Consider the following 19,691-nt stretch of genomic DNA (forward strand, 5'->3'; position numbering starts at 1 on the left):
ACCTCCTGCGTTAGTGTACTGCGCCCATCCCTCAGCAAAGAGACTTAGTCTTGGCTCATATTTTCTCTGAATAAGTGCCTGTGAGATGTATTATATAGTCCCATGTAAAATGTCGAGAAATCGATTGTATAATTGATTTGCCTTTCTTTTGAAATCTCTGAAGATTGTATTAGAAAAAAGAAAGTCAGGGAATTGGTTCAATTATCTGAGAAAGCAGTGTTGAAATGTCTGTGTCTTGGCCTCACCCCTGTCCTAGATGTATGTGTAACGGTTTCATCCTTCATTCATGCAGACCATGATGAAACAAGGGCTAGAACCAGCATCCTGGTCCCCAGTCCGTACTGAGTGGATGCTGGCTGTGTGCAGGGCGGTGGGGTGGGTGGGTGTGCAGGACATAGAACCTGAGAAAACTGTCCTCTCATTCGGACTAACCTGTGTGATTTCAAGGAAAGACTGATGCAGATTGTATTCAATTTCCTAATGAGGATGAGCTTCCCCAAACTATTTCTTTATCACTGTTTCTTTTTGAAGGAAACCATCTAGCACATTCTTAATGGGCCCTTAAAATGCCACAGAGCTGTGTGTCATGAACAAAGTTAAGTATCATGAAATTGGGAGGCCGGATGCTGGTAGAGGTTTTTTGCACGCCCTGGAGAGAGGAGCTGGGAGGAAGAGGGATGCTGTGTTGCATGGACCACCTTGATTTCCAGGTGGAGGTCCTTTGGCGCCGGTGTCAGTGCAGCAGAGGGTGGTCAGCAGCCTCCTCTCCCTGGAGTCCCGTCTGCTAGTGTGGTGGACCAGCTCGCTCACTGACAGCTATTTAAGGGGAAGGCATCAGAGCCAAGTGTGGCCCTAACACGGGCTTCTCTGTGGGAGCCCGGAACTTGGCTCTGCTCATTTGCAGTGTTTTCCGCTTCCAGGGGAGGCCAGCGCCTCCACCATGTGGGATAACAATGCCTGGATGTTCTTCTACGACAACAGTACGGATGGTGAGCCGCCCTTTCTGACCCAGGACTTCATCCACGCCTTTCAGCCAGACGCAAAACTGATTGTCATGCTCAGGGACCCCGTGGAGAGGTGAGCAGTTTAGAGTTTTTGTTTCGGGGGGTGGGGGGGAGAAAAGGCAGTTTTGAAGGACAGTCTTCGTGTCACAAACAAGATTTTGCCTCTTCTTTTTTTTTTTTAAATAAACAAGCTTAACTTGCAGTGTTACTGCTGTTTCTTACGTAAATGTTATTCTTGGGGTGATCTTCACTGTGTCTAAACAAATTGTGGATTGTTTTCTTTGCCATTCTGACCCTGTTCTCTGGGCCTTCAGCCTCTGGCCAGTTTGACCTGGGGACATGGGACTGCTCCTTGGGGTCTGTCAGGGCACGAGAGACGCCCCTGGAATCAGGGGTGTTGAGTTTCTCTGCAGGGGTTTTAGTCCTAGAATTCCATATCTCCTGACTTGACCGATGCCGTTATGTTGTCAGCTCCAGCTTTCCTTAAGAGACCAAAAGAAAGAAAAATGACAACTGAGCTGCCTTGTTGTAAAGAACAGGGGTTGCCCAGTGTGGATGAGACAGAGCTAGCGTGATAGTGAACGGTGTGGGGTGGCTGGGCCAGCGCTGGGCAATGCTTCTGGCATTGATGAGTTCTGTGTGGATGGCAGAATCTCGGGGCTGCCGAGACCTTAAAATCATTTAGTCCCATGTGCCCCTGACTGATACCACCACATCAGAGATAAGAGGGCTCCAGTCTGGTCCAGGACCCTTAGGTGGGAGTACCCCACTCAGGATGGCCAGTCCAGCTCAGGACAGCTCTCTGACAGCATTCTTCCTATTTTGAGACCAAATCTGTCTTTTGGGAGTGTCTATACTTTGGACTCATTTCTTCCCCATAGAGCTATGCAGGCCAAGTCTAATCCTTCTGAAATGGGAGAGCCTGCCAGATAGTGAAGACAGCAACCATAGCCCTCTCTGTCTTGTTTTCCTTCGGGCTGACTACCTCTTGTTTGGATTGAATCATGCCCCCCTCAAAAGATATGTTGAAGTTCTAACACCCCCACTGTATGTGTGAAGGTGACCTTGTTTGGATATGGGGTCTTTGCAGATGGACTGAAGTTAAGATGAGGTCATATTGGAGTAGGGTGGGCCTTGGTCCAGTGGCTGGTGTCCTTATGAGAAGAGGAAACTTGGACACAGAGGGCAGGGAGAACACCATGTGATGATGGAGGCAGAGGGTGGAGTGACGCTGCCAAAAACCAAGAAGCAGTGCCTGGGATTGCCAGCAACTGCTAGCGGCTGGGAGGGAGGCAGGGAGCAGATCTCCCTCAGAACCCCCAGAAGGAACCAACCTTGCTGACACCTGGGTTGCTGGTGTCTAGCTCTCAGAACTGCGAGAGAGTAAATTCTTATTGGTGTAAGCTGCCAGTTTGTGGTGGTTCCTTACAGCAGCCCCTGAAACCTCGTGCACCCCTTCTTCCTTCTCGGAGGGCATACCTTCCTGGCCCCATATCCTTGCCAGTGATAGCAATAAGACATGGTTATTGTGGAAATTTTAGAAGATACATTGGAAAACTGTTTTGAAGAATACCTATAACCTCCACCCAGATAACTATTATTTCTCTTTTGGTGTATTTTCTTCCAGACTGTTTGTTACGCAGATAAGTGTGGCGTGTGTATGTGTGTGTGTGTGTGTGTACACAGCTGTGTGAATACACCTTGCTTCTTTTGTTGTGCATTGCTGCCCTGGAAGGTCATGCGTCAGAGTTCTTCCCTGCGTGTGTCGCTGCGTCCTTCTAGAGTTCTCGGAGTGGCCCCTGCTGCTCTCACCGTGATCTGGCTGGAGGAGAGCTTGGATGGTCCTGCTCCGTTTCCACCCCTGGCATCACCATCCGGCACGTCTCTGTGCCATGGGTGGTTTTATTCCGCCCTCTGCATCCTGCCGGCTCAAAGATCCATCCACTCCGGTATCAAGGCAGCCACTGACCTTGGAGCAGCTCTCCATGTCCTACCTGCTCGTTCCCACACTCTGGAGGCAGGAACTTGGCCCTCCCGCTCATGAAGTGAGCTGGTCCCCTGGGTTCGAGAATAGTTGACACAAACCAGTGGTTCTCTCGTGTAGACATGATTGCATAACCGCCAGCCTTGGAAGGAAAGGCCTGGTGACCAAGTGGCCCCTCGCCGCCCTCTGAGGTGTTTTCACAGCTGCTCCGCCTCCCTCCCCAGGCGCCCCAGCTGCAGCTCACAAAGTTGGAACACTCTCAGGGGCGCTTTCTGCTTGCTGACTGTCTTCCTGTCACATCGCCCTAGTTCCTCATTCTGAGGAAGGTCACACTGCGCCTCAACTTCAGAGGGTCCAGAGAGTCAAAACTGCCACCTTTTGTCGCTCCCTGGGCACAGAAGGGTGGGACCAGTCTGTATCTGGGCTCAGTCTGCACCGGCCTTGTCCTGAGCCCTGGGGGTGCGGGAGCTCTCGGCTGGTCTGGGAGACGGGCTTGGCTGTGGTTGTTCTGGTCTGTGGATTCCGCCACAGCAGAGAGGGCGGACGAGATGTGGCATAGAAGAGGGAGTGAGCTCCTGGGGGGAGGTCCAGAAAGGCTGCTCTGGAGGAGCCAAGGCCAGGCTGGGTTTTGAAGGATGAGTAAGAGTTGGCCAACTAAACAAAGAAGGAAGATGTTCAAGGGGAAGAAGCTATCTGAGCAGGGAGAACAGAGAGTGCACAGGTAAAGCCCACGTGTTCTCTTGTTGGAGCGTGGAGCCGGCTTCCCTGGCTGTGTCCCTTTCTTCCTGCGGCTCTGATTCCACCCCTGAGGACATGAGCTCCATAAAGGTGAGCCTTTGAACAGGGAGTGTTGTCGTGCTGCCCAGGGTCAGCCAGCTGAGCCAGAAGCAGGACCTGCCCAACTCATCTCAGACATCAGCCTGAAGCCCGCCTTCCTTAAGAAGGCACCCAGGCCACAAGATGGCCACGCCGAGTAGTCATCATGTTTTCTTCTTTTCTTTTAAGAACAAATGCTCTATTTATACTAGGAACTGAAAGTGAAGGTTTCTTACCTTCCTGGTCCTGACTTAGCAGAAATAGTTCATGAATTGAAATGTTTATTGAGCCCCGACCACATGCTGGGCACTGTGCTGGCTGCTGAGCACACACACATCAGTGGACAGTGAAGGGGACCCGGTGCCTGTCCTCGGGAGCTGGCACTTTATCCGAGGAACGAGGCATTGACTCTGTCCTGATGAGTGTAATGGTGCCAAGGAGGAGAAGGGCAGGTGCCATGGCCCGGCCTGCATCAGGACGCTAGCCCGGGGTGGGGTTGCCTGCTGCGTTAGTGCTCTGGTGCTGTGTAACAAATCACCCGGAAACTTAGCAGCTTAGAACAACACACACTGTCTCACAGTTTCTGTGGGTCGGAACCTGGCACAGCTTCCAGGGTCTTCTACTCCAACGTTTCTCCCAAGGCTGCAGTCAGGGTGTCACCAGGGTGGGGTCTCATCCAAAAGCTCGACTGGGGAAGGAGCCACATCCAAACTCATGTGGTCGTTGGCAGAATTTACTTCCTCAAGGGCTGTTGGAAAGAGGGCCTCTGTTCTTTGCTGGCCATTGACTAGAGGCTGCCCTCAATACCGTGCTGCTGGGCCTCGCCCACAAGGCTGCTTACTTCATCAAAACCAGTAAAGGACAGGGGTTGGCCCAGTGGCACAGTGGTTAAGTTCACACGTTCCGCTTTGGTGGCCTGGGGTTTGCTGGTTCAGATCCCAAATAGGGACCTATGCACCACTTGTCAAGCCATGCTGTGGCAGGTGTCCTACATATAAAGTAGAGGAAGATGGGCACGGATGTTAGCTCAAGGCCAGTCTTCCTCAGCAAAAAGAAGAGGATTGTTGGTGAATGTTAGGGCTAATCTTCCTCAGGGAAAAAAGAAACCAGTAAAGGAGAGAGTATGCTACTGAGTTGGAAGTCTCCATCTTTTGTAATCTGATCATGAAAGTGACAGCCCATCACCTTTGCCATATTTTATTGGTTAGAAGCAAGTCATGAGGTCCAGGCCACTCTCAAGGGGAGGAGATTACAGGGTGTGAATACCAAGGAGTGGGGATCATGGGGCCGTCTTAGAAGTCACCTACAGCACCTGCTCTCTGTCCCACTCTGCGGTCCTCCAGGAAACGGGGGCCTTACAGTCAGCACAGGAACTGCCAGTGTGGTACCATGCCTAGTGGCAGAGCATCCGCACTCACAAGGAGAGTGTATTCATGTGTGTGTTCTCTGTGTGGGTTGCTGACAGCAGCAGCTGTTTCATCGCTTTTTAAACATTTATAAAAATATGTAACAATAGGAATTTCTTCTTTTTTGAAACCCATGACTCATGGCCTATCTGAAATGGCTGGCTTGTTTCCTATCCCAGCCGGAACGGATGATAAATACTGGGTGTTTAGGTCACTGTTGAAGAAACAAACACTCAGAGCCCAACTGGGCCCTGGGCCGTTAGCCCGCTTCAGTCATTTCATGACCTTGCACTTCTGCGCGTGGGAGAGTCCCAGGGTCGCTTGCTGCCAAGGAGATTGGACCAAATCGGTCTTTTCCCTCTACAGATAGTCTTGGAGAAGGGTGGGGAGAAACTTTTGTTTCTAGTTTTAGATTCATATTTAGCCTTTACTTGTATAGTTGACCAAAGGTAGAGCATTTGAAAATGCTGCAGTTGTAAGCAAAACCAAAGCAAACACTTAAGTTTCTGGAGAAAGATGTGAAGGTGTCCATTTATTTTTCTGGAGCAGAGAGGAACTGTGGAAAGTGGATGGAATGATTCTTATGGCCACACGGGCCAGCCAAGAATTCTTGTTGCAAGTTTCCCTGTGTAAGAGAGAACGACAATTTAAAACTCCAGTGAAGCATTCTTAGGCTGAATTGGCCCAGTTAATTAAAAAGAACCCACCAATTACAAGCAGAATTTTTCTTCATTTAATTAGATTCTTAAGCGGACAAGACTGTTCTTTTCAACACATCTCGCATTGGCCTCCTGCCTCTGCGTTTGTGAGAGGGTTGATAGAGTTTGACTGTTAATTCAGAGACATGAAATGTGAACAGTGGCTGGAAGGAGCTGAGCCCGCCATCGTGGATCTTTCGGGGGACGTTCGGAGAGGGGTCACGCACCTGCTGTTAAGGGTTTGCCTGTCTCTGTCTTTTGGTTTCCAGTCTGCATGTGGTCTTAATGCAGTGCGCAGAAACTGCCACCGCAGGAGTGAGTGCCCGGTTTCACGTTTATGGTGATGAGTCAAAAGGGAAGGAGAACTCAGTTCAGTTAAGAGTGAGAACTTGATTTTGACCCAAATGCCTTGAGCCTGGGGGGTTTGCTTTATCTGCTTAAATAAAGTGATGTTTTAACAACCCACTGGGCTGGTTAAATAATTAAGCTACTTATGATGATGAACAGCAATGACAGGAATGAGGCTGTCAGGAAAATGCTTCTCCTTCTGTGCATGGTCAATCAGACGGAGAGGAATCAGCAGGCTAAACCCTTACAGGAGTCCAGTTTCCTGGATTTCAGTCTATCTGTAGAGTGAGCGGTGGGCCGTGTGGCTGGTGAGCATCGAGCCAGGATCAGGGTGATAGAGAGACAGCCTTGGGGACCAGGTGGTCTGCATTTGAACACCAACTCTGCCACTCACTGGCTGTGTGACCTTGGGCAAGTTACTTAACGTGTCTGTGCCTCATTTCCTCATCGATGAAGTGGGGGAAAATAGTCCTACATCTAGGGTTGTGAGAATTAAGTGACTTAGTATATGTAACAGACTTCAACAGTGCTGGACAAATGGAAAATGTTAGGTAATTAGCCATTATTATTAGGTCTCAGTAATAGCAAACAATAGTAACAATAACCAAACAGAGCCCTCATTTGCTCACTCACTAGATGCTTATTGAACACCGTTGATGTGCCAGAGGTGGTACAGACTTGGGAGAGCAAAATCCTTCCTGTCTGCCGTCCGTCCCGGAGTCTTCATCTAGTCGAGGGGTGGGGACAGCCCTCAATGAAGTGACATAGCATTAACAGAGCATGTCCTCAGCCTGGTCTGTGCCAAGCCCTTTTGGGCCATGCCTCCTTTGAGCTTTGCAAACAGGAGAGGCTGTGGTGATGTGTGCTCAAGTGAGGCCTGTGGGCTCATTGGGGCTAAGTCAGTTTCCACAGTCACCTGGTTTGTAAGTGGCAGCCTGGGATTCAATCCCTGTTGGTCTGACTGAGGCTCCGAGCTTTCCAGCCCTGTCATAGCTCAGTTGTCAGCCTGTGCCAGACCCTGAGATGGCAGGTTGTGTGCAGGATTTGTAGGGGCTGCTTACGGGACATCCCTGTGAGGGGCCTAGGCAGGACCGGCAGGGGGGGTGTTGAGCTGTGAGGCAGTCGAAACAGAGGTCTCCGCCGACCCCCGAGGGGCTCTGGAGCTGGGACAGCCCATCCGGGAGGCATCTCCCACCCACCGGCCATTGGCTGTGGTCTGCCCTGGGGCGGCTTAACTTGAGTATGGCTGGTCTTTTCAGTGGAGGGCAGCTCCTGGGAGAGACTGGACTGTGAGCCATCAGCAGGATGACTCCCCACTTTGGCAAAGCTGTAAGCAGGCGGGACCCCAGTCTTTGTGAGCTCCCTGGGCCTCAGCTCAGCTCATTCACTTATCTCCACTTCAGCAGGAGCAAGGTGCTTTTGAATTGCTGTGGACCTCTGACCGGAGGTGAGAATCTCTGCTGCTCAGCCTGCCCCGAAACCTTCTCCAAACAGCCCGACTCTTCCAGGCCTCTGGCAGTGCAGATTCGGTGCCATAGATGCCTTCTCAGGCAGAAGAGGAGAGCTGGCACTCCATCGTGCACTGTGTTCTCTATAGGAGATTTGCACTAGGATTAAAAAGCAGGCTGTTCTTCAGCACGGATGCATTAATTATTAATATAAATATCTCGAGGGGAAGTTAGGACAACTCCCCTGTGGGCAGGAGATGGAGTGGGGAGAAAGGCCGTCAGAGTGTAAAGGTCGTGACAACAGCCGCAGACCGATTCTGAATCCACCCACCCTCCCCCCAGCTCTCACGCTCCTTTTCTCCCTGTAAGACTCGAGGGTTGAGAGTCATAAGCAGTAGTCTTGAAGAAGACTATAGTGGAGTGTCTCTAAGCTGCCTATTAATTTCCAGGTGAATTCAGGCATTTTACTTCTTTACTTACTTTGTCTAGGTGTCATTGACACACCATTTTATGGGCCCTGAAAATGGCAGGAGGTGCCTCATGGGGCTGAACTGCGAGCTGCTCAAGGGCAAGGGTTTGGCCTCAGACCTTCCAGCAGCCGGGCGAGCTGTTGGTGCCCAGGCCGGGACAGCTCAGGCCTTGTGAGGGGTCCTCTGAAGGCCCTTCAGGAGCAGTCACCCAGTGAGGGAACACGTCTTGTTATTGGTGGGAGGAAACCACCCTGCTGAAAATTCCCGGGTGTTTCACACTGTTTGTTTTTTGGGAAATGTCTACAAAGCCGTGGGCAGTGCTGAGTATCCCCACACAGGTTGTTTACCAAGGGCGGTTCTGGGTGGCGAGGCTCTCTGGGGAGAAGAGCCCCTTGTTCTCGGTCTGCAGACGTTATAAGGGGAGATGTGGGCACTTGGAGTCGACTGTGGGCCACCAGGGCCAGTGCAGGGACCTCTCCTACCAAGGGTGCGGGGCTGGTGAGTGGGGTCAGCAGGTTGAAAGGAGGGGTGGCACGTGTCACCGAGTGGCCGGCCCTGGTGGGCAGTGGCCGTCACTCTGCGGTGAGGTGCCACACCCTGGGGCCTGGGCCTGGCTCTACTGCTGCCTTAACCAGGGTGGCTGCCCGGCCGCCACGCACCTTCCTTTCTCGCCTGTGGGGACCCCTGCTAGTGGGGTCAAAGGCGAATTGTGGGCAAGTGCTGTGCAGACGTGCGGGCTCGAAGATGGAAGTGGTGCTCGGGATTGCCTCTGAGGGCTCTGCCTTCTGTCCTGTGAGCACTAACCAAGACCCACGATTGGGTGCTCGGGAAGAAACAGGCAGACCCAGAACCCTACTTGCACTCAAGGGGAAGAGAAGACCCCCCACAGTGACCTGTGCATCCAAGTGGGCGTTTTTATGCCCAGACCTGGGTGTTCTCATCTGGCAGAAGATGCGCATCTTCACTGTCAGCCACGTATATGGCCTAAGGTGACTTCAGATGTCTCCTCCCAGGAGGTGGCTGGGCCAGTCCTGCCTCCTTGCTCCTCGTGATGAGATAGCCCAAGGAGTTAAGGGATTCCTTGAGACAAAGGGCCTCCTTCCCAGTGACATTAAATGGCCTTTGTTTCCTTGTAAGAAATATGTATATAATCGTTATTGACAACGCCATATCAGAAGTCGGGGAGTTATCATTGCTACGTGATCTGTATCTGGATGCCAGCAAATGGAGAGAAACGAGGGGCTCTCTGGCTTCCATATTTGTAATCACATGTATTACAACCCTCCAGGTGGCCACAGAACCATGTGATGTCGTGGGAGGGGGTGACTTGAAAGACATGGATGTGCCCACCTCCTGGGGTCTCCTGGTTGAGGAAATGTCACCGTTCACATGTGTGTCATTGAGAAGCCAGCTGGTGGGCGCTGTAGGATCACAGGGAAGTCGAGGCCGCCCTGCCAGGGAGCCAGCCCAGGAGCGGTCAGCTGCTCCCAGCCATCCACCACTTCAGCATCCACCCTGGATCTCTTCTCAGAGCACGGCTATGCCACATGCAGCCATAACTGGGAGAGGTGGCACGGCTCTCGGCTTCCCAGATGGAGTCAACTGGGTTGAACCTGACCCTGAAGCTTGTGCTCTCGTGTGCCTTTTGGGCTCAGGGATCTTAGTGACTTCTGACGTGCATCCCTCTGGGAACTGACAAGTTAAAACCAGTAATCACTTTTGCAGTGATGAAAATGTTCTGGAATTAGATAGTGGTGGTAGTTGCACAACTTTGTGCATATACTAAAAACTACTGAGTTGTTCACTTTAAAAGAGTGATTTTTATGGTATGTGGATTATATCTCCGTTAAAAATGGTATGAACAAAAATATTACAAAGGAGGAGAAAATAGTTACAGGAAGAGGTTTTATGGAACTACTGACGTCTGAGCTAGAATTGCAGGGGCTTGACCTAGAGGGAAGGCCAGTCAACAAGCCGATCCTCATTTAAGAACTGAAACCGTTAAAATCAAATGAGCTACTGCCAAAACCAATGAATCTTAGTGCATCCCAGTGGCAGACGACCACGCAGGGAGTGCTGGCGTTACGACAGACACCTGGACACCCGTTAGTGTGGCTGTAGTTTTCTACATGCCCAGTGGGATGCTCCATAGACATGTTTGCTTTTCCTGGTGGTGGCGGTGAAGTTCTTCGTGCTTGTCCTGAATGTTGGCTTACGGCTCCATTGCACGTCGTAGTTGCTGTTTAGTCTTCTGTAATTTGTTAAGTAGTTCTGTAACGAAATTGACTTTTGCTTACAAATCACGCTGCACCTAAAACAGTAAAAACTTCACAACAAACAAAACCCAGAAACCATCCACTCAGGTGACTCGCACCCCACTCTAGTCAGACATTGGTTTGGCTCCATCTCTAAACTATGAGGTCAGGGGCCACAGGGTCAGGCTGACCTGAGTTTGTGTGGGTCCCAGCCCTGAGGCCTCCTGGGCTGCATGACCTTGGGAAGCTCTGTAAGATGGGGTGCTGACCTTCCATGTGGACCCCGTAGGCTGGTTGTGAGCACGAAAGGAGGATATTCGCACAATAGCCATTACAAGGCCTGGTGAGGGGCAGCGCTCCGTGACCACGAGTGGTCTCGTCAGGGATGGAGACCAAGAGGATTCTGGGAGCTGGGCTCCTACCACACTCCCTGGAGCCTGGCCGGGAGGAGGGGCCCCTGGGTTCAGGGCTGCCCCTGTTTCCATAGTGATCAGTACGCCCCTCCTCCACTCACATAGGTGCAGAGTTTACCCCATCAGTGTCATTGAATGAAGTCAGCAGTGGCCCTGGGGTAACTGTCCAGCTTTTACATGGTGGCGCCTTTAAGCTGACTGCTGGCCTCTCCTCTGTCCCCGTGGGGAGAGATGTGGTCCCTTCCAGAGGCACCAGGTTGAGGGAGCCCCCCTCAGCACACACATCCGGTCCTCCCCTCCCAGCAGTGCTGGGGTCTCAGGACCCGAGAGCTGAGGAACTGAGGAGCCCCTCCGCGGGTGCAGGCCCACCGTCACGGGGCCGCCCCAGCAGCCTTCTAAAATAACCGTAGCACAGAAGGCCCACAACGTTTTGGGACCTATTTTTGGAAATGCTGTTGGAAACGGTCCTGGCCAAATGGAGCAGCCGTCTGTTCGGGAGGGTTTACAATAATGACATGAGGTGGTGCAGCAGGAGGGGGCTTGGCAGCTTCAAAGCACAGGGCTGGCTGGGTGTCAGGGTCAGCTGGCCCTCGCTCAGCCTGGAAGTCCTCATCCCTTCCAGCCTCGCCAGCTCCTGCTGCTGGGGCCGCTCACGTCATGCTGGACTGCCCCAGCTGGAGACGTTTTCCCTCGTTTCAAGCCAGTCTTTCGTTCTGAACCTTCTGCCTACTGGTCAGTCCTTCAGGAGTGTGGGACAGGTCTCCTCCCGGCTCTGGAGGGCCTTTTAGCCATTGAAACTGGTGTTCTTCCTGCTGAGTTTTGCTTCTTCAGATGGAGCAGCTCCTTCTCTCACATCATTTGCCTCCCAACACCCAAGGCAAACATCCTTTGGGGCCCTCACCTACCTGGGTAGAGCAGAGCAACATCCTCCCACATTCTGAATGCCATACCTCTATTAATGCATCCTGAGGTTGCGTTAGTGTCCCTACAGATCTGTGATGATTCATTATGGGCTGATGTCAACTAAACCCCTGTGTATCTTCCATGTTGGTGTCTTTCCCCTACTTCATTGTTGTACAATTGACATTAAAGACTAATATGTGGATGTTTAGGTTTCTCTCTTTACTTTTCACCTTGTTACATGAGTTTGCCTGCTCCAGCTTTTTGAGGTCCATTTGGATATGTATTCTTAATGCATTTTCTTTCCTTCTCAACCTTTTCTGAATGGTTTTAGCTCATCCAAGTTGTTCCCACTCCTCCAAGGTCGTTCCCTGACCCTCTTTCCTTCGCGAGTAGTTGTGGGAAATCATAGCATGCTTATGAAGATGTCCTTAGGAGGCACTAGCCCAGTTCTTCGGGGAACCAAACAGTCCCCCAGGAAGCAAGAGTCCTGTTTGCCTCTTCTCGTTTCCCCGTGGGAAGGCTGCCCACGCGGCTGTAGTCCTCCTGCACACTCAGGCCCCTCTGCCAGGGTCTCCGGTAGGGGAGAAGTAACTCCTCCGTCTTCCCAGGAATTTGGGTTTAGAATCTTTAGCAGTTTCCTAGGGCTGTTGTAACAAGTTACCACAGACTTGGTTAAAAGAGCAGTTTACTCTCTGGCAGTTCTGGAGGCCAGGACGCCCAAATCAGGGTGTCAGCAGGGTCGGTTCCTCCTGGAGGCTCCGAGGGAGAAGCTGATCTGTGCGTCTCTCCCGCTCCTGGCGACTCCTACGACCCGTGGCGCTCCTCCGGTCTCCGCCTCTGTCTCTTCTTCCCTGTGTCCTCCCCTCTTCCTAGAAGGACAGCAGTCCCTGGATTCTCCCAAATCCAAGATCTTCAACATAATTCTATCTGCAAAGCCCCTATTTCCAAATCAGACCCCTTCTCAGGCTCGGGCTGGGGAGGGCATGGACAGGCCTCATTGGGCATCTGCGGCCTCCACACAGGAGGGGTGACCGCTCGTTCCTGATGAGTGAAGTCCCTGCTCACGTGTTTGCCGGCACAGTGGGGCGCGAAGGACTTGTTCCAGACCCACATCCCAGCATGCACGTGGACTGTAGAGAGGCCTAAAGCCCCCTGCCCCTCGGGTGGCAGATCCAGGGTCCCTGGGGGACTGAGGGGCGGGGACATTTCCCCTCACCCTGCTGAGGAGGTGGGGTCCTGGGCTCGTTTCACCGTGCCCCAAACAGGTGAGAGTCAGTATTCTCACCCGAGCAGGGCTGGGCTGGCTGGACCACTGGACATGTCCCCGTTTTTCCCCAGGATCGCTTCTTGATTTCTAAAAAATTGTGTGGAATCGGCACAAACTTCGAGAAGTTTGGATTTAAACTGAGACAGGCTTAGAGGCTCTTGTTTGTTCATGAGCCAGATGTCAACAGGAGATGTTATTACACAAAATGAACTCTCAGAATGGAAAGCTTGGGCCGATGGCTGGGTTTATAGGCAGTAATTTATGTGCTGGAATCTCACCTCCACTGAAGAATTTGGATCGTTCTGTGGGAGTCCTTGGTAAGGACTCTGGATTTGGACTTCTATTAAATACAGATTTTGATGACAGTTTCAGAGGCCTCAGTGACTTCTCAGGGACAGCGTTTCTTGGGCGGAGCCATAACATGGGCAGGGCTGGTAGGAAATGTGTGAACTAGAGAGGCGCCCCATCAGGCCCATGGCCACGTGGTTCCCCTTGGACACATGCGGCTCAACTGCCCTTTGAGGCATTTATCAATCAGCGGCTGACCTGCAATGACAGGTGCTGGCTTTCAGTCCTGATGGATGTCCTATTCTGGAAGAGGGAAAGTAGCACAGCTGACGTTAGGGGACACCGGTAAGAGGTGGATGTAGTGTCATCCCAGGTACTGTACTGAGGTGAGCCCGGATCTGGGGGCGCATCTACTCCCCAGTCACTGAGCATCTTTAATGACTAGCCTCGGAGCAAGTCCTTTTGGGGCGTTTGGCTGAGCGGGTGAGATGTACCAAACACTCCCCTTGCAGTGTGTGTTTGGATTTGAGGCCATGTGTGAGCAGATCCAAACATCTCAGGACTCAGGGGTGTCCTCTGTTGACATTGGCTGTGGGTGAATTCTAAAGGGCTGTGTTGAAGACGCGTGCCAAGTGCCAGAGGTGAAGAAGAACTGTCGCCAAGAAGCCCTGCTCATGTTATTTGTGTAAATCTTTGTATCCTGCTGTGACCGCAAGGAGAGGAGGCGCTGGAGAAGGACCGTTTGCAGCTGACCTGTGTGACAGGGGCTCTGCGGCTTCGCAGGAGTGTGTGTGGCCGAGTGCTGGGGACGGGTGGAGCTGCTGGCTGCAGTTGGCGGTACAGATCTGAGTCCCCAGAGGTGTGGGCACCTAATAACATTGGCAGAGTTGTCTTCACTGGAAGGAGGGAGGCCAAGTTGGAGAAGCTGTGGGAACAGAAAGTATGAAGCCGAGAGGAGAAATGTGACGCATGGAGCCAGCGGCCCAGCCCGCAGCACCCCCGTTTCCCCACGGCAGGTGGCCGTTGTATGTGAGTGGAGGGTGTTGGGCACAGCAATGGGGTCAATGGAGGTGTGTGTTGAAAAGGCACAAGACAGAAACAAAGGTGGGACTTTTGAAAACCAGAAAAAGGATACAGACTTCCCTTCTTTGCAAGCAGAAACAGGAGAAAGAGATGCAGGAAGCTCATAATTCAGAAATTCTGTTAAAGAAAACATTAGCATTAGGGTGCAGTGGAATGTTTATGCCAGGCCACAGTGTACCATCTTATACTTTTATGGGTGTTCAGAATGCCCCCAAATTAAATCACTATAAAAGTGCCATGATAATAGATGTATTATCTGATCCCATCTGATATAATCTGATAGATCTATGTTTTAAAAAATATAAAATATACCGGTATGTGCTTGAGGATGCACAGGAAATTTCTGGAAGGATATCTAAGAAACTGATAACAAAGGTCACCTGTGGCGAGTCAGACTGTATTTAGGACCATTGGGGAAATGAAGGACAGAGACGTTAAATGAAAGATGTGCTTAGTTAGTATGTTGTAACTAGTTTTGTTTTACTTTTTGTTTATCTGGTACAAGAAAAGGAATATTCCATGGTTAAAAAAAAAATCTATCTGCAGTGTTGAAATTCCAATAAAATATATTTGCTGAGGATTTCCAAAAAGAAGAAAGAAGGAAAAACTTAGTCTGCCACTTGTTAAAGGACTGTAACAGGCTTTATTCGGGGCTGCCGCAGTGGGCGAAGGGCCCACGGCAGTGGGGTCTTGGAGTAGGGGAGAGAGATTGGGGGTTGTCAGTGGGGGGAAAATTACTAAGAGGACGACACATCAGGGGTGAGGGGTGATTCTGGCTAAACCGACCTCACGAGATTCTTGCAGAAGGAAGGCCGGGTGGTCAGACGTGGGACTTAGCGGGGATGGTGGGGGATTATGGCTAAAATTGGGCAATGCACAGACAGACACTGAAGTCCAAAAATTGAGGCCTAGTTGAATTCTGAAGGAGCCTGAGTAAAGTTTGATCAAGGAGAGACACTGTCAGTTCCTGTATGAAAACATTTCTGCTCACATGTGGTGGCGTCCATATGAACAGATCCGTGTGTCTGGAAAAACATGGGTCTACAGGTATCTACATGTGTATGTGGGGTGTTTTTACATTACGTTAAAAAATAGGTCTTGATAAATAAATGAAAAGCAGTGGTATGTATTGGAATATATGAGGAAGCCATTTGGCTTAAAACTAATTCGACCTGACCTTGTTTTTCCAAAAGGGCCTCATTTGGCCTGTTGAGCACGCATTGTACATCTGCTTTAAACACTTACTGTATACCATAGACAAGAATGATGCCCTTAAAGTTAGGGATGTAGCTTGCCCCCATATCGGCATTTCCTTAAGGAGAAGCATCTCTTCCTGGGAACTAAGGATTGATTACCAAGCTGCTGTGCTCACCTTGTGACCACTGACCTGCTGTGCCAACTAGGCATCTTGTGACAGTTTTGCAAAAGAGACATTTCTGTCATATGTGATGGATGCTCTTTGTTCCATGACAGTATGTAACCACCCTGTACACCCCACTTCTTTGGTGCCCTTCCTTCCTTGGGGAAAGAAGGCCTCGGGCTATAGTCCTTAAACATGGCTTGTAAGAAATTCACCCCAATTTTGCTTTGTAGATTGATTATGGATTATTTGCATTGATAGTCCCTCCCTATCTAGAAAGACATATTTCACATGTATATAATTTTAACATTTGGGGTGTCTGTGGAAAGGGCCAGGAATTTCGTGCAGAAGTGTGATATTGCGAGAGTGACAGATGTTTTTGTTATTGTTGCCTCCAAGAGAGGAGAGAGGAACCGGAAGTTGCATAAAATTTTGATGGCCTCTCTTTGCTGTTGTACACTTTGTGTAAGCTGGTGTTGTTTCGAAGCTCACTGTTACTGTGAACACAGCCGCAGCCTGAGGTGGCTAGAAAGAACAACAAAACAACTGCCAGTGGTTTGTCTGGGGCTGGTGTAGACACGTCTGAGTCCAGGAGAGTGTGGGTGGCCCTGTGAAGGGTGAGGGGCATGAAGGGAAGGAGGGAAGTGGCTCACCTTCCAGGTAATGAAGAGAAATGGCAGTGTTTTAATGAACAAAGCTAGATAATGTAATTGCACGTTGATTTCCATTGTCACCCAAATGGCGTGATTTCGCATTCACGGGTGGTAAAAATATCCATTTATTTTATTCACAGGTTGTATTCAGACTATCTCTACTTTGCAAGTTCGAATAAATCTGCAGATGACTTCCATGAAAAAGTGACAGAAGCTCTGCAGCTGTTTGAAAATTGCATGCTCGATTATTCGTTGCGTGCCTGTGTCTACAACAACACCCTCAATAATGCCATGCCTGTGCGTATCCGGACGCCTGCCCCTCCCTGAATGGGCTACTTTGTGGTTATTATGCAAGTGGCACTGTGCATTGGGATCTTAGCATATAAACAGAGAAGCGTTTTAATGTGCAAACGCCTCTCCCCTGCCTTTGAGCAGTGGCTAATGCAAAAACAAATATTCACGGATGTAAAAACTCTAAAACTGATGGGCCTTTCAGCTGGCACCCTGCTTTCTTCCCTGCTGATGCTCTCGCCTCCCTCTGCAGAGAATGAGGCCCCATTTAGGAAGATTACCATTTCATGAGGCTCCCAGAACACACCCGGCAATTAGGATTGGCAGACAGGAGGACACCCAGCTCTCAAAGTGTCTTAGAGCCGGCTCCCCAACGGTGGATTGCTTTGTTGGTTTCAAGAATTACCCACCAGGGTGACTCTCAGTGTTTCTTTGTAGGAGCTCAGTGGAAAAATGTTTTCCCTGGAGCCCTCTTTCCTCTTGTCTGCCTTCAGGAATATAGCTATACGTTTCTTTCCTTTTTTATGCGGAAGAAGCTGTTAGTAGTGAATTCAGCACCCTTTAGCTAAGGGACAGTTTTCCGTGAGGCAGCACCCAAGGGTGTCCTCAGAGCCTTTTCAGCAGGGTTCCACAGCGAAGCAGTGCTGTCACTTGTGGCCCACAAGCCTTGCGCTGCTGAGCATGTCCTGTGGTACGGCAGACAGATCTGCTTGAAGTGGAGGTCTGAAACACGCCAGGGTGGTGGGGTTCCAGGTCAACGGTCTCCCTCCCTTTTCCTTGTTATCAAGGCCGTCTTATCTGGAAGGCAGGGCTCCGGCTCTGGCAGGACACGCGGAGGTGGCAGGTAGGATTCTAGGCTGTCCTGCCGGGGGTTGTAGTTTGGTAGGGAAGGTGCAGCAAGGGCACAGGGAACCTCAGGGTCCGGCTGGTGGTGTGGGGTAGAAGGAGTGGCCTTTGGAGCCCGACCTTGGTGTGGCTTCAGTTCTCGGCTTGGGCATTCACTAGCTGTGTGACTCTGGGCAGTTGTCTTAGCTTCTCTGAGACTCAGTTGCTTCATCATAGAATGGAGTAATAATACTGCTTTATCAGGCTGTCGGATGGCGTAGAGAGTGGTAGTTCATTCGTGTGTAGGGGAGGAAAAATTCATTCTTTTCCTCCACCCACTTTAGGTTCTTTGGCTGGGGCCCTGTAAATTAGACTGACAAAAGACAGATTAACAGAGAAAAAGAAACCCAACTTTATTAACATGTGCGTTGCACGCACACCTGGGAGCACTCAGTGATGAGTAACTCAGAGGGGCGGTTAGAACTCTAGAACTTGGGCTTGTGTAGCATCTTAACAAGAGAACAGTAAATGTGTAGAGAGGTGAGAAGACAAAGCAAAAGGACTTTGAGTTTCTAGGGTGGCAAATTATGGGAAGGCAAACACGTGGGGAACCGGTGGAAGATAAGGGCTGGTTTCAGGAAAGTTTGTTCCGTCAGGGCCTGTGCTGTTGTCTCCAGGCTGATAAGGGTCTAGAGTTGTCTCCAGTGATGAACTCCTGTCCTTCCTGGTAGAGAGAGGAGGGGAGATGCCCTTACAAATTTGTGTCCTACTTTTAGGCAAATAGGGGGAGAACAGAGAGCTTTTCTTGAATCGGTTTTTCTCAATTTTCTTTAACTCAAAATAATCCTGATGCCAAACCGGCGTATTTTGGGGCAGCATATTCTGCCGCCCTTCACATGCATTCCTGCATTGTGTCCGTGCATGGTGCTGTCTCCTGGGCTACAGCGGTAGCTGGACAGGCGTGGGTCTTGCACCCCAGTGCAGCCCCAGCCCTGTGGGGAGAGTGGGATGGAGGGCAGGAACCCTGGCCCCCAGCAGAGGCCACCTGAGAATAGGGTGTGAGGGGTGCTTCCTAGGAGAGGTGATGTCTGTGCTGAGGCCTAAAGGGTGAGTTGACCAGAGACATGGAAGTAGGGACGTGTCCAGGTGCGGAGAGCAGCATGTGCAGAGGCTGAGAGGTAAGCCCCGAGAGCATTCGCTATAGCCGGGCACAGTGCGCATGCTTGTGTGGGTGGTGTGGGGACGGTGGGAGGGAGGTGCTTAGGGCTCCATCACCAGGCACTTGGGAGCCTCAGAAGGAGTCTGGACTTCATCCTGGGGGAGATGGGACCCCCACCTGGAGTGGCAGCGTTTAAGCAGAGGGTAGTTAGGGCAGCTGTGCATTTTAGAAAGATGCCTGGTGCTGTGGGACACTTGACTGAGTTGGGATGGGGCCCGGGGTGGGGGTTGTCTCCCAGAGATGGGCAGGTGGGAGGGTGCTGTGAGAGAGGGGGTGTCTGAGTCAAAGTAGGAGAACCATGGAGGTTTTTAGAAACAGGAGGAAGAGTGGCAAGGGTGCACAGATGGATTGGATCAGGGATGGTGGGATAAAAGGAGGAAAGCAGATCCGTGTGCATAGCTCTGGCTTATTTCTGTTGTTTATGACTGTGATTGAGGGTCATCCATGCCGGGCCTGTAGGAGAGAAGAGCCACTGCCAGGAGATGTTTCCTGAATAATCGCAGGTGTGTCATGAAATGGGGACTGGCCCCTTCACAGTTGAGACTTAATTTGTTTCTGTGGGCATATGCTGGGTGCCCACTCTGTGCAGCACTGTGCTCCGGGCTGGGAGAAACACAAGCCTGCCTCGAGACGCTATGCCCGGGGTTCCTCTCCACCCCCTGACCACTCACCAGCCCCCAACCCAGATCAACGTGTTAGGGAGGGAATGTGGGGACAGAAGTCAGTGTGACCACTGGCCCCTGAGGACTGTGGGAGGCGAGGTAATGTGTCCAGCTCGTGTGGCTCAGAGAAGGAGCTGGAACCATCCTCTCCCAGGCCTGTTACTACTGAGTTCTCTCTTCAGGAGATTATCTGACAGAGACTCAGAAAAGGAGGGCAGGCCTGGGCTTTTACTTTGGGGGCCTCCTACAAGGAAGTGGCTTGAACTGGTGGGTTTGGGTGGTCAGGGTGAGGCAGGGC

The 19,691-nt window shown here is 51.1% G+C and overlaps 1 protein-coding gene across 15 annotated transcripts in view; it reads left to right on the forward strand.

Annotated features, from left to right (window-relative positions):
* Positions 1-19,691, forward strand: part of CHST15 (carbohydrate sulfotransferase 15) — a 79,031-nt gene that overhangs the window by 50,165 nt on the left and 9,175 nt on the right. For all 15 annotated transcript variants that reach the window (XM_023637643.2, XM_070255372.1, XM_070255171.1 and 12 more), the window contains 2 exons: positions 921-1,077; positions 16,537-16,693. In XM_023637643.2, coding sequence (XP_023493411.1) covers positions 921-1,077; positions 16,537-16,693 — 314 coding nt within the window. The remainder of the gene's footprint in view (positions 1-920; positions 1,078-16,536; positions 16,694-19,691) is intronic.

The sequence above is a fragment of the Equus caballus genome, chromosome 1 (genome assembly GCF_041296265.1).
Source record: "Equus caballus isolate H_3958 breed thoroughbred chromosome 1, TB-T2T, whole genome shotgun sequence".
NCBI lineage: Eukaryota > Metazoa > Chordata > Mammalia > Perissodactyla > Equidae > Equus > Equus caballus.